This window comes from Neofelis nebulosa, chromosome 16, assembly GCF_028018385.1.
Source record: "Neofelis nebulosa isolate mNeoNeb1 chromosome 16, mNeoNeb1.pri, whole genome shotgun sequence".
Lineage (NCBI taxonomy): Eukaryota > Metazoa > Chordata > Mammalia > Carnivora > Felidae > Neofelis > Neofelis nebulosa.
In genome coordinates, this window is record NC_080797.1 from 31,862,482 (window position 1) to 31,890,454 (window position 27,973).

A 27,973-nucleotide genomic window follows, 5' to 3' on the forward strand; every position below is an offset into this window, starting at 1 on the left:
AGACCCAGAATAAAGAGAGCAAGTAGAGAGTTCAAACATCCCTGATACAGTTGAGCAGAAAAGGTGAGTGCCGTGTGCCTTTAGGAAACTCTTAAGCCACCCTTCGTCTACCTCTGCCCCTCTGTATTGGTTCACTCTGGCACAGGACCTCATTCTCTATCCTCATTTAATTCTTAAAACAATCCTGTGAGAGAAGGATGAGTATCCCTCATTCACAGAAGAGAAAACTGAGGCTCAGTAGAAACATGCCTCAGGTGAGGGACAGAATTTTCTCATTCCAAGCTCTGTGCCTTTCGCCAGTTCACACTGTCCCAGGTCCTTGGTTCAAAGAGTTTCAGGCAAACTTATTATTCACAGACTCTTCAGAAGCTCCACCTTATCAAAGAAGGCCTAACACTGACAAGAAACAATCTTGCCCATCAGATCTGTGGCCCCAACTAGCTGACCACAGGTCCTTTCCATGGCAGCCAGGTTTCCGAGCTGTCCCTCCTCAAATGTTCCAACACACAGGAAGGAATCGTTGGGGTTGATTCTCTTCGTGATACTGCCTGGCCTTCTATAAACATCCAATTTCACTTCCTCCAGAGACTAAGGAAGAACGAAAAGAGGAGAAGGACTCAGATGAGACTTACATTAAAAGAAGAAATGGATAACCTGGCTTCACCACTTTCGAAACACTCCGTTCATCAGTAAACAGCAACCTCTTCTTCTTAGAGACTTCCCCGCCATCCGCGACAGCCTCGTCTCTACGGCCTGACTCCGATCCTGCACCTGGCTATGCACGACAACAGGCCGGTGTTTAAGCCCTCCAGCTGCTGTACCAGGTGATGAGTCAGGGTTTTCAGTTGGAAACAAATGACAAAGTTATCTTCTGATTCAGAAAGACAGCTGACACTTCAGACATGTGAGTGCTGAGTAAACAGCACCTCCTTCTACCTGAAGAAAGTTGGATTTCTAGACAAGAGCCCTGTGGGGGGTGGGATGGGTGTGTGTGTGGGGGGGGGGGGGGGGTAGGGCGACAAAGCAACCGAATATCAGCTGGAGGGCAAGCAACTTCTAGCTCGTGATTCCCAGTCCAAAGGCTAGTGGGTGAGGCCAGAAATGTGAGGTCTAGGAACACTGGGTATCTTTCTTTCCTCCCTCCCTCCTTCCATCCAACAACACCCATCTCTCCCATATTCTGGTCCCAGATCCCTTAAGATTCTGGCAAGGACCAAACTCTGAGTGAATGAAAGCAGGACCTTTGCCTGACTCATTCACCATTGTATTTCTAATGCTTCAAACAGTGCACGGCACACAGTGGTGCTCACAAAATACTTGCTGAATGAACAGATGAGTAAAATAAAAAGGCTCAGACCGTTTCAGACTGTAAGAAGTTGAGGTATACAACTTCTCAGTGGCGGGGTCACTGTGGAACTCCTTCCATTACACCAAGCTGCCAACAGGCTGAAACCCTTCAGAGATCACACCTTAACGGTAGGGGCTATTGAAGGTAAAAGGACATCCAATTCTCAAAGGCATGAGACTATAAATGCAAGCAAAGACAAGGGGTCTTCTTTGGGGTCCTTTACAATGGCTGTCAAATGGCCAATCCTTTGGAGTTTGGTCGCCAGAACTTAGAGGGGATGTGCACCCCCAAATCCCAGGAGATTATAAATGTTAACCATGGAGCCTGCGTGCCTCAAGAATGTCTAGCTACTCGGAGATAACTTGACTCTCTGTGTTCATGGGTAATCAAAATGGTCAAAACTCAATGATCCAGCACCTGCAAAAAGAGGAAGCAATTCAACAGCCTCCACGGAGGCCTCGGCGTCCCCAGGATCCACTCATCTCTACTCTTCACAACATGTAACGTCACCTCTGGCACATTCGGTAGCGGGACTAATCTACAACCAGTTCTGGCCAGGAGGAGCACTGGGTGAGGGTCCTTTCTGAGCGGCAGGGCAATACACATGGACATGATTCTGTGACCACAGCCAACCCCACACAGTGGAACCCCTTGAGTTTCTCCAGATCATCACCCAAAAGGAAGTGATAAGCTTCCACTGCCCCAGCTGAATGAGTAGCTATCCCTCACCTTCCAGGTATTTGGATGATACCTACCATTCCAGCAGCCAACGCGAGTAATGTAATATGGATGCCAGGAACACAATCCTTAAGGACAGGTACAGGGGACCTGACATCCAGGAAAAGCACTTGACCCACGGGAGAAGGATCTCTACTCCTCCACACTTACTTACCATCTGAGGCCCTGCCTCAGTTGAGGTGTTCGGCAAGTGCCTGGCTCTGAGAAAGCAGGTGGGGTTGGCAGGGGACTGCACTAGGTTCTCAGATCAAACGGGGACCACATCAAGGGAAGAATGGGCACAGAGCTGGGATGAAGAGTTGAAATGGGGATAGGAAGACGTCAATCTAACAAGATTGGGTAGGGGTGGCGGGAACTAGGGCAGCAAGAGTTGGGGGGTGGTTTAGCAAAGACTCAGGAATGAAGTGTCCTCAGGCTGGCTGGGGATGGAAAGAAAGTATGTGGTGGGCTGGGAAGTTAGGGGCTGAGTGGGTGAGGACAAGAAGATACATACAAGACTTGAGATAGGGCTGAGATCAGAGTTATCAAGAAGAGGGGGGTAAGCGCAATAGGGCATCTACTGTAGTGGTAGGTATGAAATGAGTGGGGGGAGGTGGGTGTTTTGGCTGAGCAGACCTTGGGGGGCTGAGCAGGGGGGCTGGGATAAGAAAGCTGAGCCTGAAAAGGGGTAAGCCAGAAAGACGGGGAGGGGGAGGGGGGGGGCTCGAGGAGGTTTGCGTGGAGCACTGGGATTGCCAAAGGGGTTGAGGGGTGAGAAGGAGATGCGTTAGAGGGAGGCGGAGGGAAGTGGCTGTCCTAGGGGTTGGAAGTGGGCTACCGTGGGGTCGAGTGTGGCTGCACTTACGCAAGACCAGTGGTGAAGGGGTGAGGGTAAGGGCTGGGCTCGGGTCACGGGTGGAGAAGAGGAAGGGGACGGGTCAGCACTGGCTGTTTGGGCTGAAGGCTCGGGTCCGAGTGGGGTAGGGTGCGGGGCTCAGGCCGGGAAGGGAAAAGGCTCTGTCTGAAGCGGGACAGTTTCAAAGCGACCAAGGGTTTGCAATCACGGACAGGGCTGGTGACCCATCGCCCGTTCTCGTCTCGGCCCCGCCGTCCCCTTCTCACCCTCCTCGCCCTCTGACCCCTAACTCACCAGAGGGAGCGGGGAGGGGGCGCGGGGCACTCCTGGCCACTGCAGCCCCTAAGCCTCCGACCAGGCGCTGCGGCCTCCCGGCCAGGGACAACAGGAAACGGCGCTCGCGGCGCCTGACGCCATCACGTTGGTTCGGTGTCCGGCCCCCGTCCCCGGACCGCGGAGCCATTCGCGGGGCCGGCGGAGCCTCGGGGCGGGGCCAGCGCTCGGGAAAGCCCAAGTTACCAGCCCCAGAGCAGGTGAGTGATCTGGGCGGCTGGGGACTCTGCGACCCGAGATGCGCACGAAGAGGCGAGGCCACCAGGCTAGCCCACCGGTGTCGGGCGGAACGTGTCCTACTGCCCGCCCCCAGCAGTGTCTGCGTCTCACTAGATCCCGGCCGCCTTCTGGGTTCATGACCTTGCCTGGGCACAGCACTATCCACCGTTGAGGCTGTCTGTTGGCCTCCTGCCCGGAAGGTTCCCACTTGTAAAATCGGACCAATAACGTCTACCCTAGTTTTGCCTCCCTGAGGGCATCAGTGCAGGTGGTGCTTCCCGCCTGGTGGTTCTCAGGAAAAGCATACAGGTTTTGATCACCCCTATCACCAAGGGAGCACCTTTAGGTACCCGTCAGCCCCCAGGCATGAAGCTTAAGGTTCTGGTTATTCTCATCTAGCCAGGAAGTTGTTTGTTTCCTTTACTTGGTAGAGTTGACATTTCTCTTTCACATGGACTCAGAACAAAAGGTCAAGAGTGTGTGTTGGTGGGGGTGGGGACAGATGTCCTGTGCTTTGGACACTTCATACCTGCAGGCTTAGGTCAAATGGGATCTTAGGGCCTGAGTGTGGGGTGAGTACTGGGGTGGAGAGGTACTGCTACCTGCAGGTCCAGGGGGACTTTGGGGGTGTCTACAGGGCTGGTCTGGGAACGGGACACTTCTTGGGAGAAAGCTCCACTGATCTGGGCCAGGCTCTCCATCAGCCTTTCTGGGAAGGGGAGAAGAAGGGGTCCCAGTGCCTGTTTCCATTTATAAAACCAGCTGTTGGAGATGTGGCACCTGAGTGTGTGCGGGCTGCCTCTTCAATAATTCTCTCTCTAGGCGTGAGAACCACCTCTCCTCGATTTTAGACTAGATGAATCTGAGTACATTTAGTATGGTTAACAGTTGAACGGAAAGTTAGAAATAAGGACACGGAGGGATGCCTGGCTGGCTCGGTCGGTTAAGTGTCTGACTTCGGCTCAGGTCACAATCTCACAGTTGTGAGTTCCAGCCCTGCATTGGGCTCTGCGCTGACCGTGCAGAGCCTGCTTGGGATTCTCTCTCTCTCTCTCTCTCTCTCTCTCTCTCTGCCCCTCCCTCGCTTGTGCTCTCCCTCTCAAAAGTAAATAAATGTTAAAGATAAAGAAATAAGAACACAGAAGCAAAGCATTATCTTAGCGTTAAACAAGTTGGAAAGTAAGGAATTTACTAGGAAATCCAGTTTCCTGGGCAAAAGGATAGTGTTTCTGGTTATAATTATAGCACATCAAGAGCATCAGTGTCTTGATACAAGCATGCCCTCCCCCAGATGGAGCCAGCAACATTCCTCAGTTCTTCCAATGAATTTTTGCGCAGCCGCTGTCTGCAAAAGCTGTGGGAACCCCGCATGGTAATCTCTTATCTATCTTTTCAGGAGCCCCTGTCTCCTGGTCTTCTCTTACTTCTCAGGCCTCTCGGCCCCTCTGCAAAGTCTACGGGCTTGTCCTCCTCTCTGCATCTTACTCTGGCGCACATTTCCACCATTCGTGGGCCACGAGTCCACCAGGTAATCTGAGGCCGGAAAAAAAAAATCTCCCATTACCCTGTTATTTGAGCAATAATAAAGGTACGTGCAAAGTGCCATGGTGCCCACAGAGAAGAGGCCTTGAAGGTTATCCTGGCGGAAGCAACTTTTATCTGAGCCTTCCGGGTGGACACAGGAAAGGGCAATGCCGGCGAAGAGACTGGTAGAGAAACGGCTGGTGGGTAGGAATGCAGACTGAGCTCAGGGGAGGGTGCACGGAGAGGTGGAGAGGAAGCTAGGAAGTAAGGCCAGAGTAAGGGGAGGGGGCTTAGAATGGAAGGGGGAGATAAAGACAGATTGGGCAATGGGGAAAGGGAGGAGGCACAGACACAGCTGGAGGCCAGTGCAGGAAGGGCTCAGACGCTCACAAAGGCACTGGTCTGTCAGATTTCAAGCACTACGCATAGTCATTCAAAGCCAGGCAGGAGGACTGCAGGCATCTGAATTTCTCGGGGGTCTAAGGTGTAGATTGCTGAACCCCGCCCCTGCCCTGGAGAGTCACTCTGGGATGAGGTCCAAGAATTTAGCCTTGACCCAAACCTTTTCTGTCTCTTGCCCTACCACCCGTGGATCTGAAGGGTGAGAAAATGTGAGAATCTCTCCTTAACCTAGGAGCTGAAGGGCAAGGCATTTAACAGGTGTGGAAAATAGAGGCTCCTATTTGCCAGATAGGAATTTTGATTTATCCTTAGCAACCACCCTGAAGGTGAGCACCATTGTTATCCCCATGGCATAGATGATAAAACAGGCTTAAGAGAGGTTAAGGAACTTGGGGGCCCAAGGCCATACAACTCATAATTACTACAGGTGGCATCCTCACCCAGCTCTGATTCTAGCTGGAGAACTAGCATAAATCAGTGGCCGAGCAAGTGGGCTTTGGAGCCGGGAATGCTTAGGTTTGAATACCGGCTCTACCCCATACTGTTTTCTAGGCCTTCCCTAAGACAGCGCAGGGCCCAGCACAACCCAGCAAGTGTGGGCCTGAGACCACTGCCACAGTCAGTGGTTTTCATAGGCCCCTCGAGATGGCACCAGAGATAGAAACTTCTAAGTTTGATTGGTGGTTAGAAAAGAGAAGTAAATCACAACACGCTGAGGCCCCTCCGCCTCAGGCAGAGGGGCCAGAGTGTGTGACTTCCGGGAAGTTCCCCAAACTATCTGAGCCTCAGTTCCTCATCTGTAAATTGGGGAAAATATCAGTTGCCATGAGGATTAAATAAGATAATATCCTCAGGACGGTTTCTGGTCTGAAGTAAGCACTTGAGGATAACTAGCTATATTAGTATTATTATTATTATTATTATTGTTACAGTTTTGGCTAATTCGTACCTACCCAGTCCAGTCAGATCTCCGTTTTCTAACTGGTCTTTGAGCACTGGAGTGAGAGCCTCTCTTGTTTGAACCCCAGATGTATCCTTACTTGGTCTCTGACCGAAATCATCTAAGCAGAACTAATGCCACCATTTCTTTTGAAACCGGAATAGGTAATGTTCTCATGGCTTCTGTTGCAGGAAGCTGGTTCTTCCCACTCTCTTTAAAAAATGGATTTAAAGGGTTCGTAAAAATTATGTGTCAATTCTAGCTCAATAAAGTTGGACACAAATACAGCTTTGAGGTGCCGTTGACAAAAGAATGGACTCTTTAAGCCTCCCAAATGTTATCACACATAGTTTACAGTTCAAATAGTACGAAATGAAATGGGGAGGAAACAGAATGACCCGCAGCAGCTTCTTGCCTCGGCCATCCCCACCCTCCTGGGCCAGCTCGCCAGTCCTCGGTCCTCCTTACCTCTCGCTGGATCTTCTGGTGCTTATCTCCACCTATCTTGTGTTTCTCGCTCTTAATTCTTCCATTTAAAAGATTTTTCTAATGTTTTTTTTTTTTTTTTTTTGAAAGAGAGAGAAGGAGAGAGAGAATCCCAAGCAGGCTCTGCGCTGTCAACACAAAGTCCGATGCGGGGCTCGAACCCACGAACCGTGAAATCGTGACCTGAGCTGACGTCAGACGCTCAACCGACTGAGCCACCCAGGTGCTCTGATTCATCCATTTTAGACACTGTCTGTGGACTTCCTAGCAACACAGGCAAGGAGTTAGGTCTTTAACACCCCCCACCCATTCCATTCTTGGGGTTCAGTTTTGTCACTCTTGCCCCATGATTGATAGTGGTTGCAGAATTGTGACTAGGTAAGCATTGTTCACCGCAGAGCTTACTCATGTAGTCCGATGGCACTCGTTTCTGTCCCCTGACCCCCCGGGGTTTAATTTCTTCTCCTTCTCTTTCTGTGCTGCCCGCCACGATCACTCCTCCACTCCGCTCCAGTGCTCCGGCATGACAGTTAGTGCCGTTTCCCTTGGCTACCTCCTTGACCTGTCGTACGCTGCTGTCCTGGAACCTTCCTTCGCTGCTTCCTGGGCTGGGCTTTTCCTGGCTCCCTTCTCTTCTTGCTTTCTTTACTGTCTCTCTTAATCTGCAGTTAAGAATCCCTTTCTAATATTAAAAAATAGAATGGTCTTCGGACCTGCCCGTGATCGTAGGTATCCTTTCGATATCTATTAATTGGGACCAAAAATACAGAAAGACCAAAAGTTACTATGAAGGCACTCCTGCTCTTAAGTGAATTTGTGTTTTACTCACAATAGCATCTATGAACGTGTGAAAGCCTGTTCAAAGTTTAGGCTTAGGGTTAGTTCAATCTAGCCTCAGTGTCTGGTCTTCCATTTGTCACCTCGCCCCCTCAACTTGCCGTGAGACAACCCCCTCTCTTGACTTTCTATTCAGTTCCTGTGCCCTAGCAGAGACTTAAGTACTGGTTTAAGGCCCACCTTGCAGGTGCACGTGACCATGGCTGGCCAATCAGGGTCTCCTCCTGCCAGATACAGGGTCCAAGCAGACCAATCAGAGGCTTTTTGAAGACTGGCTTTCCTTTATGAGGCTTGCTCAACCTCAGTGGAGAGTTGGAGTTACTAACGACTATCTTTGCAGTCTTGGGGCATCCATCCTGAAGGCTGAAGCCATCATGGAGGAAAGCACAACTGAGGGATAGTTGGGGAGAGAATGACGTTTGAGCGCTAGATGCGGCCAGCTTGAAGATCTTAGGCTTCCCGGTTATGTGAGCCGATACACCGTATGACATTTTTGGCTTAAGCATATTTTAGTTGGATTTCTTTCACTTGGAGCATAAAGAGCGGCGACTGATATCCTGTCTTTGTGAACTTGGGCAGGTTATACAAGCGGTGCGTACAGACTTGGACCGTGACAACGCAGCTCCCGCTAGGTCCCCTATGGCTGCCCTGTTATCAGCCTGAGCCTGAGACAGCTTGACATTGAATAGTCCGTTTTAGGGACTGGAGGAAACGACTTACCGTGAGTCACTGCCCTAAAATATGCTTTCTACCCACATGCCCGGTGCCTGGAATTCTGTGGTGATGGTGGCATTCCTCAGGGTTAACCATGGCTCTCTTCAAACGGTTCTCCTTTGGAGTGTGAAGTCTGCGATATTTAACTTGTAGAAGTCCTTTCTTCTGGAGGTCCCTCTGGCAGGCAGTGGATCCAGGATGCGGTGTAGACAGACCTAGGTACACATCTCAGTTCCCAGTGGCACAGTCCCTTTGCAGCTTTGCGGGCAAACCCCTAGCACTGTGTGCTGACCTTTAGGAGGTCAGTCTGTATCACATAAGGAATCCTACGCAGAGAGTGAAGAGATGGTCTCAGATTCACCCAGTAATCTCCCTGAGTCAGCCCTGAGGGCAGGGCCTGGCCCTAGGCGTTGGGAAGAGGAAGGAGATGTGATTCTTGTCTTGTCAGGGCTCCTGACCTAATAGAGAACTGCGGTTGAGTCTTCACATGGACGGACGCTGTCTTTCACTCTGCGCCATTCGTAGGTGATGCCTAGAAGAGCAGGGCCACCGTGTTGTAGCCTCCGACCCAGGACTCTGTCACATTCTGGGAGAGAGAATTATGGGCCCTCCCCGCATCCCCGCTCCTGCTGTGTCTGCTCGTGGCCACAGTGTACTTTCCCATCCCCTGGCTTGGGGCTCGGGGCTTGGGGCTGGTTCCGTGCTTAGGCTCGAAGAGGCCCGATGGCTCTTTTGCTTGCTCTCTTACGCTTCTCTTGGGTAGCCGCTGCCTCTTCAGCCTGGGTCCCGGCAGCAACACAGGGAGAAAAGACCAGCAGTGAGAAGCAGCGCCGATCCAGCCAGCAGGGCATTAAAGTACAGCGGTAACGGCCAACCCGTGAGAATCGGTTTCCCAGCCTCCTGAGTTTTGAGGATGGTCTATTAGTTAGCACTGTTGTGGCAAAAGATAACAGATACATGGATTCCCTCCGTTATCAGGTTACGTACAGGTTCAGCTGCTGCAGTAGAGACCCAACACAACAGTGGGTTAAGTGATTTTTTAAAATTCTTTTTTTTTAATCCTTTTTTTCGGGGGGCGGGGGGGAGAGTGCAAGCGGGGGAGGGGCAGAGAGAGTGGGGCAGAGGATCCAAAGCGGGCTCTGCGCTGACAGGCTGACAGCACAGAACCCGATGTGGGACTCAAACTCACAAACCCCGAGATCGTGACCTGAGCTGAAGTTGGATGCTTAACCGACTGAGCCACCCAGGCGCCCTTTAATTCCTTTGTTTTTAAATGTTTATTTATTTTTGAGACAGAGACAGAGATTGAGTGGGGGAAGGGCAGAGGGAGACACAGAGTCTGAAGCGGGCTCCAGGCTCCGAGCCGTCAGCACAGAGCCCGATGTGGGGCTTGAACCCACGAACGGTGAGATCCTGACCTGAGCTGAAGTCGGACACCTAACCGACTGAGCCATCCAGGTGCCCCAACAGTGGGTTAAATTAAAAAAACAGCTTCTTGGGGGCACCCGGGTGGCTCAGTCGGTCAGGTGTCTGACTTTGGCTCAGGTCACGATCTTGCCGTTCATGGGTTCGAGCCCCATGTCGGGATGTGTGCGGACGCCTCAGAGCCTGGAGCCTGCTTCACATTCTGTGTCTCCCTCTCTCTCTGCCCCTCCCCTGCTCATGCTCTGTCTCTGTCTCTCAAAAATAAGTAAACATTGAAAACAAATTTTTTTAAGAAGCAGCTTCTTGATCTCTCCTATGATAATCCGGTTAAGTACTGGATCTGGGGCTGGTTCGGTGGCTCTTATGTCAGGGAGCCAGGCTCCTTCTGTTTTCCTGCTCTACCACCCTGGGGTGTAGCCCTCGTCCAGACGAGGCCTTTGTACTGTTGAAATCTTCATTTCCTCCACAGTGTGGCGCCAGGCCGCTCTCTGCCGCTGCCCTGCCCTGGAAACACACGCAGCCTAAGCACCATTCCTGCCTCTGCTCTGGGCCTCGGGACTTTTCTTCTTCTTGAATGAGTGTGCTCCCGCCCCCCAGCTGGTGCTCCACGCCATCCCCCAGGTCTCAACAACATACCCCCACCAGGACCACAGGAGCCAGAGCTGGTCGTGCCTGGTGGTCCTCAGGACTGAGAGGCCCTGACCTCCGTGGGGGCAGGAGCCGGCCAGCATGACCAGTCGGGACTCCCAGGTTAAGAATCCAGTTGAGCCTCCTGGTCCTCCTCAATCTGCTCTGCCCTTCGTCTCCCACCCCCAAATCCCTGCCGACCTCCAGCCCTGAAGAAGCCGGAGAACCTCTGCTTCCCCCACCTCCCCGTCCGCCTTGTCCTACTTCAGTAGTTTGGTGAGCATAAAAAGGCCTGTCAAAGTGGTCCCTCTGTTTGGGGGATGGGCTCAGGAGGGGTGGGCATGTGGGTTCGGAGGGTGACAGATTCTTTCTCCAAATGCTCGCCAGGCTCCTCCGAGCCCTCTTCTTGATTCAACCTTGCTTGGCCTGTGAAGACTTGAACAAACACGGACGTGGTTGCTGGCAGCTCGTGGCCGCATCCCTAGTAGGACCCTAGCCTCCCTTAAAGTGCCTGCCTGCCAAACTCCCGGCTGTCTAAAGGATTGGCTGCTGAGTCCAGCCAACGCCTGAAGATCGGGCCCCTGTCTCCCAGCTTCTGTGAGAGGGCAGGAGCTTAACTTTGAGAAGTGTCAGCAAAGCCAGATGGGTCTCATATGGGCCAGCGTCCCTTCCTGCTTTTTGTCATCTTTCACTTCTGATTATAGAGCCCCCCACTCATTCCCTTCCCTAGTCCCTCATTCTCCCTGTGAAATACCCCATCACCTCTGTAATAATCCCAGTCGGGTGCCTGCTCACGATGAACCCTTTCCCCTACGGCACTGCAATACTATGTTACTGACTGAAATCTGTCTGGATTACTTTAAGTAGTGTCTGCTTTTGTTTATTTTCATCAGGGGAGGTGTGCAGGATCAGCCTTTTAATTTTTTTTTTTTTAATATTTATTTTTGAGAGAGAGGCAGGGTGCAAGCAGGGGGGTGGGGGAGGGGCAGAGAGCGAGTTAGACACAGACTCCAAAGCGGGCTCCAGGCTCCGCGCTGTCAGCACAGAGCCCGACGTGGGGCTCAAACCCAAGAACCGTGAGATCATGACCTGAGCCGAAGTCGGTCGCTCAACTGACTGAACCACCCAGGTGCCCCAACAGCCTTTGAAATTAAATTATTTTCAGGATCAGCTTTTTAAGTAAGCATCCCAGGGATGTTTGCGTATAGAGGTCCAAAGGCTGTATTTTGAGAAATCGTGTTTCCCTGTGGAGATCTTTTCTCTGGCAGCCCTTTTGAATGGGGGCTATGTTTTCTCAGATACTGCATTGCCAATAGTCCATCCAGCTTTAATTCCAGTGAGAACGTTCCGGAGATGAAACTAAGAATCAACTCCAGGCGCTTCTCCAGTCACCTCTGGGGATGAGTGTATGTCGTCAGCATCCAGCGCCTCACCTGCTGCCCAGCTAGAATGACACCTTTCAGGGTTTCTGACTTAGAAACACGACCACCAGGTTACTCCACGTGGACACCACCCCCCTTTTACAAAGCCTTTGAACACCCACCCATCAGGAGGGGTTTGCTGGATAATGTTGGTTGGCTCTTGACACCCATTTCTAGCCCCTTCTTTGCAGGTCCTGGAAACCCACGAACCATCGTTCACAGATTCCCTCGACAGCAGAATTCTGCCGATAAAGCGTACCTGTGTGAAATTTGGAAGGCGGAGGTGGAAGGAGGTGGAAGCCATGCTTTTCTCCTCTGTAGCAGCAGACATGCAGGCTGAATGTTGGAGTCCATACTCCCCACCAGTCAGGCTTGGGGCCATGGGGCTGTAGTGACCCCGGCAGTGGCTTCCCGAAGTTTCCTGACCGAGTGGCAGCAGCAACTTTGAATCTATGGAAAGCAACTGTGGTAAAGTAACCTGAGAGCTAGTGGTGCGATTCCCCCCTGGCCCTGACCTTCACCACCGCGAGCCCCACCAGTGGTGAGCACCAATTGCTTGTATGACCTTTGTGTGTGTGTGTGTGTGTGTGTGTGTGTGTGTGTGTTTGAAATATCTAGAATGGTTTGTTTTCCTGGCTATGGTAGTTTTAAAATATGTTCACAAAACTGAGGGTTGATGGGGGGTGGGAGGGAGGGGAGGGTGGGGGATGGGTATTGAGGAGGGCACCTTTTGGGATAAGCACTGGGTGTTGTATGGAAACCAATTTGACAATAAATTTCATATATTGAAAAAAAATAAAGATCTACTGAATGAGTGCTGGAAAAAAATAAAAAAATAGAATAAAATATGTTCACAAATTCTTTGACTCTTCTCTCTTTATTTTTATTTTTTTTTAACGTTTATTTATTTTTGAGCCAGAGACAGAGCATGAACGGGGGAGGGGCAGAGAGAGAGGGAAACACAGAATCTGAAGCAGGCTCCAGGCTCTGAGCCATCAGCCCAGAGCCCGATGCAGGGCTTGAACTCATGGACCGCGAGATCGTGACCTGAGTTGAAGCCAGACGCTTAACCGACTGAGCCACCCAGGCACCCCGACTCTTCTCTCTTTAAAAGGTGGGGTCTAAATTCCCACCCCTTGAAGGTGAACTGGATTTAGTGACTAAGTCACTGCTAAATGCTGCTCTGTGCCGTCTGAGGTGAGGTCATAGGAAGGATACCTTCTGTCATTTCTGTCTCAGATCACTCACTCTGGAGGCACCCAGCCATCATGCTGTGAGGACACTCAGTCAAACAGCATGTGGGCAGGCTCATATGGCAGGGATCTGAGGCCTCCCTCCAACCCCCTTGACAGCCATGTTAAGTGAGTGAACCACCTTGGAAGTGGACCCTTCCGACTCAGTCGAGCCTTCAGATGACTGCAGCCCTGTGGTATCTTGAGAATCTCACAAAAGACCCAGGGGCAGAAGTGCCCAAGCTATTCCCGAAATTTTGCCTCAAAACTTTTGAGGAATGGGGCGCCTGGGTGGCTCAGTTGGTTGAGCGTCTGACTTTGGCTCAGGTCATGGTCTCACCATTCATGGCTCCGGGCCCCGCATTGGGCTCTGTGCTGACAGCTCAGAGCCTGGAGCCTGCTTCAGATTCTGTGTCTCCCTCTCTCTCTGCCCGCACGCTCTGTCTCTCTCTCTCCCTCTCTCTCAAAAATAAACATTAAAAAAATTAAAAGAAATACGGCAAGGTAGCAGTTGAGACTGATACGTACTGTGCAAATTTGAGGTCGTGTTATAGAAACAACATTTTCTAAGCTTCACTTTATGAACCACATTTGAGCTAATGGAAATATTCCAAAATAGGAGAATGGAGTTGCCTGGAATCCCGGCCCACACTTCGGGAAGCCCAACTATGCCCAGATGGGTCTTCCTGGTTTCTCGTCAGCTCTGTCTCTGTGTCCACCTCTCTTCTTCAAAAAGTCACCACCGGCCCCCGCTCCACCCAGCTCATGAAGGAGTTTGAGCTGGTATGAGGAGTTTCTGCCCTTGTGACCTAAGAGTGACTAAAGGGCCTAGTACTGCGCCTGGCTCAAAGCAGGTGCTCACCAAACAGGAGCGGCCACCATCCTCATCGTTGTAATTATTGATTCTTTGATGGTGACCATGGCTTAGACGTCTCTGTAGCCCTGCACCCTGCAGCAGGGCAGTATAACCGTCAGCAGGCTTTGGAGTTAACAGGCCTGGATTAAACCCCTACCTGGCAGTTTTGGACTTGCGGCCTTGGGCACCTGAACAGGGTACCTACATCCTTTAAGCCCTGTCCCCTTATCTGCCAGATGGGGATGATAAAGTATGTTTTCACGGACTGTTGGGCTAAATTAAGGCTGCAAAACGCCCAACCCAGGCCTTGACACCAAGTAAGCAAGTAGTAAAGTAGGTGCTGCTGCCGCTTCCGATTACTGTTACTCTCTAGTCTTGTGCTTTCAACACACTTATTTGTTGGCTCACTGAAGTCACCACACAGAGACAGACACTTGGTGGCCGTTCTCACTAAAACGCTGGGGGAACGGGAGCAGGCACCAGGAGAACAGGTGTCCTTGCCCAGCAGCAGCAAACTAATAAAGCCGAAGAGGCACTGATGGGCCAATCACCCCGCTCGGAACCGTTCCTACCAACCCTGCCAAACCTGCTGGGCCGTGCCCCAGTCCTACTGTCCCCTCGGGGGACTCTGTTGGTGGCCAGCGGTTGCTGCCATATTCCATCACCTATCGCTAAGCCACCAGCATTTATTTGGGGGCATTTAAAGAGACTGTCGGGGGCGCCTGGGCGGCTCAGTCGGTTAAGCATCCGGCTGTGATCTCACGGTCGTAAGATCGAGTCCCTCGCATCCGGTTCCACACGGAGCACGGAGCCCGCTTGGGACTCTTTCTCTCCCTCTCTCTCTGCCCCTCCCCCCTTGCTCTCTTTCAAAATAAACAGACATTAAGAAAAGAGATTATCACACCTTGTTAATTCAGGATGTCTTTTATTCACTACTGTATTTTGACTCTGACGTCCTTTTTCTAAAATCTGTCATTCATGTACTCAGAAAGTATAGATGACTTCATTATTTTTAACGTTTATCTATTTTTGAGAGACAGTGTGTGAGCTGGGGGGAGGGACAGAGAGAAAGGGAGACAGAGGATCTGAAGTGGGCTCTGTGCTGACAGCAGAGAGCCCAATGCAGGGCTCCAACTCCCACACCATGAGGTCATGACCTGAGCCAAAGTCGGATGCTCAGTGGACTGAGCCACCCAGGCACCCCGACTCCTCCCAACATCCTAAATGTGACTGGTTAACGCCCTCCTCTGCAGAAGTGGAGGGATGTTTGCGTCTTCTGCACGTTGTGCTGCATTATCTCTTGGAATCGTGCAGCCCTGATCTGAGCTGGGTAGGAAAGCAGTGGTAGGTGTGGTGCTGGGCTGAACTGGAGAGAGCCCAGCCGCACGCATCCGACCCTCGGTGGGGTCAGCAGAGGCTAGTGGGGTACAGGTGAACAGTAAGTGCCCCCACCAATAAGTTTTCTGAAATAAAGGCCTGAGCAGGGCAGTCCTGGGTAATTACTGCTCTCACACATTCTTTACTCTAACCCTCCAGCATCTCCCTGCTAGCTCTCTGAGGGTGGGGACTTTTTTTTTTTTTTTTTAAAGAAAACAAACAAAGAAGCCCAATGGGAATTATCTACTAGCTTGTAAGGTTGAGGAACATCCTACTTCCAACTACACATTTTGTGTCTGAGTTTGAGCTCTTGGAAGAAAGACAGGCCTCAGCCCTACAGTGGAGGTCGGCTCAGCGATCCAAATAGTCTGGCAACCCCAAAGACCTTACAGAGGGGCCAGAGAGAGATGATCCTCTATGGGCAGGGGGTCAAGCGCGTTGTGAATAACTGGTATTTGGTGAGCCAGGGGAGAGAGCACCAGAATAAGCTGTTAATTAACTTAATAGTCTAAGCCCCTTGAAGATACGTTTTCCAGTTTCCAGAGACTGACCGTATCAGGGAAATGATGGAAAGACGCCCCATTCACCCTACTTTGCCCATACTGTGTCTTGTGGAAATACTGGCTACCACGAGGGACTCTGGCTTCAGTCCTGCTTCTCTCGCCTGTGGCCCCTGTTGTCTGTAGATAAATATTTAACTGTTTACGTTTTAATTCCTTACCACGTGGCTAGAATTGGTTATGGATTTATACATTTTAATATGAGAAAAACAAGTATTTTATAAGCAATGCTGAGAAGCCAGTATCGGAAAGTAAACTTTGTAGGTGGCCTGAGGCAGGACGGCGTTCACTCTGTGACAATCTCACATGCTGTCTCACTCTCGTCACCCAGCTCTTCAGTAGTGGAATCTGTGGTCCGAGTCTTCTCTGCTGTGGCTTTGCCAGCCTCCCTGGGAAAAGGAGAAGAATGCCAAGGCTTTGACTCTCGAAAGGAACAATTCAACTCTTCATAATTTCCTCATTTTAGAGAAAATCTTCCCCAATCACGTACCCTAGTTCCATGTTGAAAATCTCATCTTCATCAGAAGAATCCTTGTCGTGTAGCTTCTGTGCCATGTTTTTCTTGCGTGTGGCATTGAGAGGTCTGTACATGTCCCTAAGCCAAAGTGGCTGCCTTCTCCAGAAAAAGCCCTCCTAGAAAACAGAAAGGACAACGTTAGGTCTGTTTCCCCTGCCTTCTCCAGCCACGGTACTTTATCCTCCTCAGATTTACCTGATTGTCACTTTCCTCTGAGCATCTCTTACGCACCAGAGATCCAAAGAAGCCCCTTGAAGGAAACACACACACAGACAATTAGTGATTCGTACCATTTTCCGTGCCTCTCACAATGTATTTCTCCAGTCTTATTAGCAAGCAAAATCAACACAGACCTGGGATCTCAGAAATAATTCCATACATGCTGGGCTTTCAGAATTTTCCTGTGTCTGTCCATAATGGCCCCACAGTGTCCCTGGGAGACCTTTGTATGTAACTTGACATGAAGTATAGGCAGGATTTTCACCCTGCTCACCTTCTGGCCCTTGGCCAAGTGCCCTTGTGCAGTCAACAAACTGGGTGACCACACGGCAGAAGCACCTAACTCTCTCCAGAAGCATTTTACATCAGTCCCCGCCAGGCTTAGCCTCACAGGCATCATTTGCTGGCGGGTGGGGAGGTGTTTCTATTTTCCTAGCTGCTTTACCTTACAAGATGAATCGCACCGAGTGAATGCCTGAGTCCAACCAGCAGTTATCTAGCTCACTGACTTTCACACTGCAGGCAGATGAGTGAGTGAGTCGTGAAATCACCTGAAAACACACGGCTAGCGCTAAAACACAAAATACTCTTTTTGAATACAAACGGAAAAGGGGGTACCTGGGTGGCTCAGTCAGGTGAGCAGCCCAAGTCTTGATTTTGCCTCAAGTGATGATCTCACAGATTGTGACATTGAGCCCTGTGTCTGGCTCTGTGCTGATAGTGTAGAACCTGCTTGGGATTCTCTCTCTCTCTCTCTCTCTCTCTCTCTCTCTCTGCTCCACCCTCCCCCCCAAATAAATAATAAACTTAAAAAAAACAGAACAGAAAGAACCAGAGTGTATGGTAAGTTTGTTTTAGAAGGTACTTATGTCTATACGGTATGTGTGCACTGAGTTGTGACATGAAATGCAGTTCACAGCCCAAGAACAGTGTAGTCAGAGACGTGCCCAACTGGAAAGGAACCATCTTCTTTCTGGTTCTAGTGGTACTAGTGATACAACCGTCCGGCAAGACATCTTCCTTTTCTCCTTCTCCATCTCATTATTATAAAAGGAAGAGATAAATGATTATCTAAGGTCTCTCCCAGTTCAAATTCTATTGGGTCTGGATAAAGGGAATGGAGAGCGGGGCCTCGAAAACCAGAAGGAGGAAGAAGGAAGTTTTCCCCCCACTTTACGGGAGGGACTCATGTATTCTGCCTTCCATCATGCTTGAAGACTAGCCCCTTCACCCCACGACTTTTGGCCCTCCCTATCCCTTCTCCAGAGCCTCTGAGAAGGTCTGTGGCCAGGCCTGATGCCCACCGCCAGCGGGAACGGGTCTGAACATTTCCACCCCCGTCCCCCCACGATCTTTCTTTCAAGGTCTAGTGAGCAGGTGCTCTGTGCCAGTCCCATTCTAACTCGGGTTTGGCTGGGCAGCTAACTTTGCTGGATCCAGGCAAAGCATTAGGCCAAATATGTATTCTTTCTGCCTTTGGTGATTTCCTGGCTGTAAAACAAGGGGATTGAAATAGATGAGTTTGAAAATCTAGTTCTAAAATTCTACTTTAACGATTGCCAGACTAATATTTACCTTGAGCCTCCTTCTTTACCTTCCTTGGCTGCTGTTCTATGAGAATAAATCTGTTTTGGAAGAAAGCATGATCACAGTTACCCATCACAATAACCATTCCCTCCAAATCTTTATTCATTCCTTTGCATTTTAGGTCTTATCTACCCAGTGAGATAACTTTTCCTAGGACAGGAATTTGTTTAATAGTCCTTTGACTCTTCAATAACACCTAACTCGTGTGCAGCTGGTAATACATTTTACTGACTGCCTCAGGTAACATTCAACAGATAATTCCTAATAAAAATTCTTGGGAGGAGGAAAAGAAAAGTGTCTACCAGAAACCTAAACAGCAGCACTGTTTTAAAGTCAAGGACAAGAGTAGGATGTCTGTTATCACTGCTGCTATTCATTGGTGTTGAGGAGGTCCTAACTGATGCACTGGGGAAAAAAAAAATGGAGTCGTGGAAAGGAAGAACTAAGACGTATTTGCATACGAAATTACAGACAAACTAAAAGGCCCAAGAGAATCAATTAAAATTTTATTGGAAGAAATATGAGAATTCAGCAAGATGGCTAGATATATATAAAATCAAGAGATCAACATGTAAACCTCAATGACTTTCCTATGTTCCATAAATAATTAATCAAAAAACGGAAGAATTATCCCATTTACAATTATCAATAAAAAGGCATAAAGTACCTAGGAATAAACTTAGCAAAGAGTGGGTAAGACCTATGCGATGAAAACACTAAAGCTCTTCTGAAGGACATTAAGAAGAAACGAATACGTGATGTGAGACACTATTTTCCTAGAATAGTGTAAAGATGTCAGTTCCCTTCAAATTAACCTACAAATTCGAGGCAATCCCATTCAAATCCCAAGACAGTTTTTTAAACAAAAACTGGCCAGCTGACATTTGGTAGAGAAAATGTGCAAGCATAGCTACAAAATGGATGAAAAAGAAGATCACGGAGCAGACATTAAAATACGTTCTTACAGAGCAACTGCAGTTAAGTATGTAGCGTGATACTGATACAGGAAAAGAAAACCAGGTTGATAGAATAGAGTCCAGATAAAAATAGTATTTTAGACCCATGAAGAAAGAATGAACCATTCAATAAAAGATTTTAAAGTAACTGGATCTTTATGCAAGGGAAAAAAGTTAGATCCCCTACCTTGACCGTACCAAAACACCAGACAGATTCCATACGGATTAAAAATAAATAAATCACAACAAATATTATAAGAGTACAGAAGAAAATATCAGAGACTATTTTTATACCATGAGGCGAAAAGGCCTTGTTAACAAGACCCATGTCCCATAAGCCATGAGGCAGATATGGTGACGGACTGTCCACACCTCCTGTTCATCGTAGTCCTTGCCCCCTTGATCCCCTGGATTGTTTGTCCTCTTCCTGTTGATTTATAAAACTCTCTTCATATGAAATATATTAATCCTTTCAAGGGCTTTCACTGAATTTCAATGTTTCAAATATTTGTCAGTGTTTTTATCGTGAAGGAGACGGAACAGTGGGATAGGAGCACAGGCTGACTGCAGGCACAGCTGGGTTCTGCTTTGGGTTTTGCCACAGGGGCCTTAAGCTGATCCCCTTCTATGTAGGAAAGAAGGATGGTGATATCATCCTCACAGGACTGTGGGGATTAAATCAGATGTCTGGTTTATTCCAAGCAGAAATCAGACAAGACGATCAAATCTATCAAATGTTTCTGCATGTGGTATCAGGTCACAAAGCTTTTTCTCACCACAAGATTATAAAAGTATTGATTCTATTTTCTTCTAGTACTTTGAGGGGTTCTTGTTTCTCTTTTTTTACATGTACTGAAATATGTTTTTTTAAGGTGAGAAATAGGGATCTGTTGTTATTTTCCTCCCAAATAATTAAGCAGTTGTTCTATTACCATTTATTTATTTTCTTCCACTGATTTGAATACTAAAAGGTAACATTTCAATGTTTATTTATTTTTGAGAGCGACAGAGAGAGAGAGAAAGAGTGAGAGAGGGGCAAAGAGAGAGAGACACACACACACACACACACACAGAATCCAGAGCAGGCTCCAGGTTCTGAGCTGTCAGCACAGAGCCCAACACAGGGCTCGAACTCCTGAACCATGAAATTATGACCTGAGCCAAAGTAGGACGCTTAACCAACTGAGCCACCCAGGCGCCTCTAAAAGGTAACATTTCAAAAGTCCTAGTCATCCACGGATCTGTCTATTGCTGGACTCTGTAGGCTACTTCACATAAATATTAGGTTGCATTATTCCTCATTGTGAAATTGACACAATGCCTCATCTCTTCCTTTGAACATCATTATTGTCCACTACAGGAAAAAAACTGCATGGTCTCTGACCTCAAAAAGTGTATCATCTAAGTAGGGAGAGGAAATAATGAAACCACATAAAAAAATATAAACACAAGGTTAAACCACATAGGAATTTAAAACAGCAATAGGAGTTTATAGAACTTCCCAAAAGCAAAAGGCTGCAGGCCACCTCAAGATGCAGAGTACTGACTGGACAATGGCCAATGATTTCTCTTCCCAGAGGTCATGGTAAGTTGACCCCACGCTAGTTCCTAGGCTCTTAGGCTGAGAAATCAGACTCTGATCTCATCAAGAGAGAACGCACTTCTTTCTGCATGGAGGCAATATCACCTTACCAATGTCACAGGACTGATCAAAATCAGAATGTCAGGTCATGACTTGACAATAAGGAAAACATCCATTCCACAGATAGGGCATCTGTGTCCACATGATTGGGCATTACCTCCTGTGGAGACAGGCCTCTGTGGCACACTGAAGTATAACCAGAAGGCTATTTGGTGAGAAGAGAAGTGGAAGAAAAGTAATTAGCTGAATCCAGTGTTTCATGGAAAGGACGGAGGTAGCTAGATCCATCCATCTGCCCCGCGGGCACAGCCCGGCTGGTGGGCCTGACTCTCATCTGCTGCCTGAGGTGCCATCTCTACTCTTAGGCAAGGCTAGGTGGGCACTGCCCATGTTGGTCTCTTCCTCACCATTTCTATGCTTTTACTACTGACCAACCCTCCAGAAGACAGACATGTTTCTCCTTAGCAGTTAATACATCCAGTCAGGTTTTACTCAAGTCTGATAGACCAGGAAGCCTTACATATCTCTGCTCTGATCCATGACCTTGATATTTCTCTCTTGAGGAGCTGCCTTTTAACAAACTGTTTAGCATATTTTTGTGATCAGGGGAGGGGAATGCGTCACTGCAGACCCTAAGAAATGGTGACAATCTCACAGAAGGACTAGGTCCAGGAGTATTACAGTATTCGGGGAAGGCTTTGTGAAGAAAGATGAACTCGAGTTGGCTTTTGAAGGCTCACGGGACTTCCACCAGCAGAGTGAAATAAAGGAATTTCAAGTGGGCAAAGTCACCAACAAAAGTAGGAATGGGCATGGTCTGACTAGGGGATGGTGAGGGGCTGCTTTGGCTGAAATGGAGGGTTGCCATGACAGATGGCAATATATAGATATAGATATAGATATAGATATAGATATAGATATAGATATAGACATAGATATATAGATATATAATAAGCATATGTATATTTGAATAAATATATTGAATATATATTCAATTCATACATAATTGAATAAAAGGTAAACAGGCAAGCTCCAGGAATAGGCAACTGTAATTATGACACGCTTTGAGTAGCCTGATGCAGGATTTTAGCTGCCGGGTTTTAACTGAACCTGTTTACACAATGCCTTGCGTAGTGGAGGAGAGAGCTGTAGGTACATCTAATTAATCAACAAGATGACACTTTTATCTCTAAGCCATGCCCTTTCTTCCAAGATGACTGATAGCTCCATGAAGGTGAAGACTATTTCTCTCTCATCATTTTAGCCAACGAGGAAAGAAATCAGTGGTAGTAGGAGGATGACTGGTGAGTGCATCGAATCGACATAATTTTTTTGAGTTGAAGAAATTTTACTATCATGTCAACTGTGGCCTTCTTAGACCTAATGTCTCAGAACAAGCTAATGGCTTGTTATCTTGGTTACAATCCACAGATGTCTCCCGGCAGTGGGGTTCCTTTTAAAATCCCTGGAATATACTTTGCAATAAAAGGACAAAGCATATCTCAGTCCTCCAGACTGAAGAGGGATATCAAGTCGTGATAGGTGGGAAAGTGGCTTTGATTTTCAGTTTGTGGGTTCTGAATCTATTATAAAGAAGGAATATAGTCTGGGAATCTGAATTAATTGTTGTCCTTACCTCAATGAGACAGAAAACCATGATCAAAACCATCACTACTACAGTCACAGATATTGCCAAGATGAGTTTGTTGTTATAGCCATAGCCTGGAACTTCTTTTGTGAGCTAAAAAAAGGGAAAGAACAATTTTTTTAGAAAACAGAGATAGGATGAAAGTTAACTATTCTTTAACGACTCTAAAACCCCATTCTTTCCGATGAATCGCTTATAGGTTCTTAAGGAATATACCAAATCTAATGTGATATGTAATCTTAATCATTAGCATTTTCTTCAAGACTTGATGTATCTTGTATGTTAGGTCCTCTTTTTGTCTACTCTGGGAACAGCGGCACTGTTTCCTAAATGAGCAAAGTGGCAGATCGCTGCCTTAGCCAAAATTATGTGGCCAAGACAAGACCCGGACTAGGAGCCCCTGGTCCTTGTGCTTGGGTCCATGTCCTAAACCACCTAAATGTCAAGACCCCACATTTTGGGATTTATCCTCACCTCCCTTGACTCCTGCCCTCTCTGTTCACTCTGGACTTCTGTGCTCTCATTGATATAATTCTCATTTTTCCATTGGTCCGTATCCCACTCTGCCTTGGACACCTTTACTTCTTGCTGCTCGCTGAGAAGCTTCATCAGGAGGCCTGTTCTGGAGACGAGCTTGGCACAGGCCAGCTGCACCTGGGTCTCAGAGCAGTCCATTTTCAAAGTCCGGATAACATGAGAAATGAGCCTTCTCACGTCATTGCTGGGGATGAGGGACTGTAGCTGCTGGTTTAACTGAATTTCAAACAGATCACCTGAGGACGAGAGCTTTGACACAGTGAAGCCTGTGGCTTTTGGGGGCAAGCCAGTGCCCGCATTGTGGTATTCCTGTTGTGTACCATTGGTTTGTTTAACGGTCGGCATAGAGTTGTCTGCAGTAACAGTAGAATTAGCAGCGGAAAGATTCTTACGGTCTGTGAATTCAGGGAGGGTTTGTTCTGGCACAGTAGTGTTTCCTGTAGAAATATTTTCTTCAGAAACATTTTGGGCAGTAGTGTTCTCTACAGTAGCGTTTTCTCTGTAACTTCCTGAAGGAGCAAATAATTCTGGAAAAGGATTTTTCTGAGGACTCACTTCTCCCGGAGATGAAAAATCCTCTCGTGAAGGGGAATTTATGAGGCTCCTGACTGCAGAGGATGGAGGCCTCTTTGCAAGCAGCTGTCTATTACTGAGTGAACTTTCCTTTCTGGACTTTCGATTCGGTTTGGCCTTGGGTGTTCTGTGGACCACACGGGAGCGACTTTTATGAAAGCGGTGTGTCTTTCTGGGGTGTGAGGCTGGTCCGAAAGCCTTCATATTTCTAACTCTAGCATTTGCATCTTCTAGAACAAAAATGGTGTACGTTAAGTCTTTTGATTCTTTTTTCATGTCAGGTGGGGATTTTGGAGCGGGGGGGGCAGAAGGCCTGCCCAAAGAGTATTGCTTCAGGAGAGAAGAGACCGCTGCCTTGTGCTCATCCATGAACGAAGGCTCTGGATTGAAGGAGCTTCCCACTGATTTGCTGGGCCTGTGCGCCACGGGAAGCTCCCCTGGGGATGGTGTCCTGAGCCTTCTTTCCTTGGGAGCGGGGGTGGCAGAAGGCCTGTCCAAAAAGAATTGCTTCATCAGAGAAGAGACCGCTGCCTTGTGCTCATCCATGAACGAAGGCTCTGGATTGAAGGAGCTTCCCACTGATTTGCTGGGCCTGTGCGCCACGGGAAGCTCCCCTGGGGATGGTGTCCTGAGCCTTCTTTCCTTGGGAGCGGGGGTGGCAGAAGGCCTGTCCAAAAAGTATTGCTTCATCAGAGAAGAGACCGCTGCCTTGTGCTCATCCATGAACGAAGGCTTTGGATTGAAGGAGCTTCCCACTGATTTGCTGGGTCTGTGCGCCACGGGAAGCTCCCCTGGGGATGGTGTCCTGAGCCTTCTTTCCTTGGGAGCGGGGGTGGCAGAAGGCCTGTCCAAAAAGTATTGCTTCATGAGAGAAGAGACCGCTGCCTTGTGCTCATCCATGAACGAAGGCTCTGGATTGAAGGAGCTTCCCACTGATTTGCTGGGCCTGTGCGCCACGGGAAGCTCCCCTGGGGATGGTGTCCTGAGCCTTCTTTCCTTGGGAGCGGGGGTGGCAGAAGGCCTGTCCAAAAAGTATTGCTTCATGAGAGAAGAGACCGCTGCCTTGTGCTCATCCATGAACGAAGGCTCTGGATTGAAGGAGCTTCCCACTGATTTGCTGGGCCTGTACGCCACGGGAAGCTCCCCTGGGGATGGTGTCCTGAGCCTTCTTTCCTTGGGAGCGGGGGTGGCAGAAGGCCTGTCCAAAAAGTATTGCTTCATCAGAGAAGAGACCGCTGCCTTGTGCTCATCCATGAACGAAGGCTCTGGATTGAAGGAGCTTCCCACTGATTTGCTGGGCCTGTGCGCCACGGGAAGCTCCCCTGGGGATGGTGTCCTGAGCCTTCTTTCCTTGGGAGCGGGGGTGGCAGAAGGCCTGTCCAAAAAGAATTGCTTCATCAGAGAAGAGACCGCTGCCTTGTGCTCATCCATGAACGAAGGCTCTGGATTGAAGGAGCTTCCCACTGATTTGCTGGGCCTGTGCGCCACGGGAAGCTCCCCTGGGGATGGTGTCCTGAGCCTTCTTTCCTTGGGAGCGGGGGTGGCAGAAGGCCTGTCCAAAAAGTATTGCTTCATGAGGGAAGAGACCGCTGCCTTGTGCTCATCCATGAACGAAGGCTCTGGATTGAAGGAGCTTCCCACTGATTTGCTGGGCCTGTGCGCCACGGGAAGCTCCCCTGGGGATGGTGTCCTGAGCCTTCTTTCCTTGGGAGCGGGGGTGGCAGAAGGCCTGTCCAAAAAGTATTGCTTCATCAGAGAAGAGACCGCTGCCTTGTGCTCATCCATGAACGAAGGCTCTGGATTGAAGGAGCTTCCCACTGATTTGCTGGGCCTGTGCGCCACGGGAAGCTCCCCTGGGGATGGTGTCCTGAGCCTTCTTTCCTTGGGAGCGGGGGTGGCAGAAGGCCTGTCCAAAAAGTATTGCTTCATGAGAGAAGAGACCGCTGCCTTGTGCTCATCCATGAACGAAGGCTCTGGATTGAAGGAGCTTCCCACTGATTTGCTGGGCCTGTGCGCCACGGGAAGCTCCCCTGGGGATGGTGTCCTGAGCCTTCTTTCCTTGGGAGCGGGGGTGGCAGAAGGCCTGTCCAAAAAGTATTGCTTCATGAGAGAAGAGACCGCTGCCTTGTGCTCATCCATGAACGAAGGCTCTGGATTGAAGGAGCTTCCCACTGATTTGCTGGGCCTGTGTGCCACGGGAAGCTCTCCTGGGGATGGTGTCCTGAGCCTTCTTTCCTTGGCCATGTTCTCCACAGATGGCTGGGCGTTCTGTTTACTCTGGATGTTCTGATGTCTCAGTTCTTTTAAGTGCCTTTTCCGTATGCCCTTTGGGCCCTTGATGACCTTGTTCACTCTCAGGGACTTTTCCCCCACACTCTCAACCTCGTCTAGGCTCTTCTCCTGCGGTTGGGCAGTTTCCAATTTCTTTGGAAAGATTTGACGTTTAAACTTGGGACCTAAAAGGCTGGAATGTATAAGCATGGCCATTTTTTCTTTCTTTTTCATTTCATCAATTTTTTCCTGAATTTCTGCATCTAACAAATTTTCCAGAAAGTCGAGTTTTCTCAGTTTATTCTTGTAAGTTGAATTGTTGGATCCAGGTTTAAGAGAAGGGTCCCCTGTGTCGTTCATCGAGTGACCCACGGGCTTGTCTCCCTCTTGCACATTTGAAAACAGAAGTTTAATCAACGGTAACAGCGTCGATTCTACGTCTTCTAGATTGCCCTCCGAGAAATAAGGCAATATGTAATTCAGTGCACTAATGACATCACTTTCGTCATTGAAGTCTAGCTGTTCATTCATAAAGGCTGACAAACTGACACGATCTATGTCTGAGGATGCCTTCTCTGGCTCAATAGTCAGCTCCGTGCTGGCGCTCTTCTTTCGAGCTGTCAATACCTTCATGAATGATCCTTCTGCATTCCTTGGGTATACTTCCTGATCTGTCGAAGAAGAAGAAGAGATGAGTTTTGATAATGAAAGACTGACAGCACAGCTCTTTGTCAATGCAGTCATACGTCCCAGTCAAGCAAATTAAGAATCAGCAAATACTTGAGCGCCATTTAGAGAGGAGACGAACTCAAACTTGGACCTACGATTGGCAACAACAAAAGGACAAAAAGATGTGTTTTGAAAAAGTAGCTATTTCCTCAGAACATTCCACAGTGTGAATAACTATATTTAGAGTTATTCCATTGGTCCCTAAGGGCCGATTGCCCAGGCCTCAAGAAAAGCCAAGGCCGGAAGATACTCGGCTAAACTGTGTGCAGCTCTAGTGCGACTCCTGGCATTCACATACCCCACCCTGTCCTGCTTCGGGGGCAGAGGGAGCGCGAGTCTTCCTCCTTCTACGTCTTCAGTGGCCTTGAGTTCTTGCTACCATCACATATGCACGGGACAACACCCGTCACCAGCAGGTCCTCATCTGGTGGATGCCCTCTCCGCCCACCCACCAATTCCTTCGCTTGGTCCCTGCTCCCATATATCGCACCTCCCGTAACATAAGCTCTAGACAGAAAAAACTAAAAACAAGACCCGCTAAGTCCACCCTGGTTCTTTGCTTAAATTTGGGCAGAGATCTGGGGTATAGGTTAAGAGATTTTCCAGGTATGAGAGAGATGCCACTGTGGGGCGTTCAAAAAAATCAACGGAATGATACTTGAGGTTTTAAAATGCAGAAGGGATAAAGAAACTTTGGTCAAATGCCTACTTTGCCTTCATTTCCTTTCATTTCCAGATTGCTAGCTTTACTGAGAGAACCATCCAGAGCTTCCAACTACATGAAGGTCAAGCGTACAGCTTGTGTACACTGAACAGCACTGTGCAGCTGGGTTTTTCCAGAAGAATTAAAAGTATTTTTAGTGGTGCTGGTGAGAGTCGGAGGAGGAGGTTATAAAGGTCACGAGAGAGGAGGAGCAGCGGGCTGGCGGAGCGCCCAAAACGGGAGAGGAGACTCGAGTGCTAGGCTAAGGCACCTCTGATCTCATTTTTCCTCGCCTGTCAAAGGAGATAAAAAAAAAAATGCCTATTCTGCCCACCTCTAAGGGAGAAGGGAGTAAGATAATTGGTAAAACATTGTTTTGGAAAATAAGCAACACTACTTATAGAAGTAGCAAAGTGTAATTTATGCTGTGCCCTAGACCATTGACAGGGACCCATATTCAAGCTATCCAGGTGCAAAAGCACATTTTGGAAGTCACCAAGTTAGTGCCAATAAAACCTAAGAACAGAAAAATACCTAAAAGCACCTGTGTTTTGGATAGAAAAGCTTAAGATTCAGAACAAGAGTTGGACAGCCCAAGAATAGAAGAGCCCTCTCACCCGTTAGAACGGTTGGGTAGCAGCTTCTGGTTAGGGAACAGAAACACAGAGGCTCCAAATAAAACTTTTTCAGAAATCAGCATCACTTGTACTCTTACAC

The 27,973-nt window shown here is 48.7% G+C and overlaps 1 protein-coding gene and 2 long non-coding RNA genes across 4 annotated transcripts in view; 1 reads left to right on the top strand and 2 right to left on the bottom strand.

Moving 5' to 3' along the window:
• Positions 1-112: 112 nt before the first annotated feature.
• On the top strand, positions 113-27,952 carry LOC131497282 (uncharacterized). Of its 2 annotated transcripts, none has more exons than XR_009254865.1 (6): positions 113-824; positions 6,916-8,897; positions 10,271-10,704; positions 10,816-11,920; positions 12,041-12,390; positions 27,290-27,952. It is a non-coding gene; the product is annotated as an uncharacterized LOC131497282 (long non-coding RNA). The 2 variants fall into 2 exon arrangements; XR_009254864.1 differs by lacking the exon at positions 27,290-27,952 and adding an exon at positions 13,089-14,205.
• Positions 4,626-12,244, bottom strand: LOC131497289 (uncharacterized). Its single transcript, XR_009254875.1, has 2 exons — positions 12,109-12,244; positions 4,626-5,006 (listed from the first exon to the last, which is right to left on the bottom strand). It is a non-coding gene; the product is annotated as an uncharacterized LOC131497289 (long non-coding RNA).
• LOC131497278 (leucine-rich repeat-containing protein 37A2-like) overlaps positions 16,053-27,973 on the bottom strand; it is a 45,228-nt gene continuing 33,307 nt past the window's right edge. Inside the window, exons 7-14 of the mRNA XM_058703471.1 lie at positions 26,218-26,495; positions 25,750-25,950; positions 22,918-23,985; positions 22,432-22,536; positions 18,186-18,235; positions 16,587-16,641; positions 16,365-16,507; positions 16,053-16,263 (exon numbers count right to left, since the gene is read on the bottom strand). Coding sequence (XP_058559454.1) covers positions 16,161-16,263; positions 16,365-16,507; positions 16,587-16,641; positions 18,186-18,235; positions 22,432-22,536; positions 22,918-23,985; positions 25,750-25,950; positions 26,218-26,495 — 2,003 coding nt within the window. The 3' untranslated portion in view covers positions 16,053-16,160. The remainder of the gene's footprint in view (positions 16,264-16,364; positions 16,508-16,586; positions 16,642-18,185; positions 18,236-22,431; positions 22,537-22,917; positions 23,986-25,749; positions 25,951-26,217; positions 26,496-27,973) is intronic.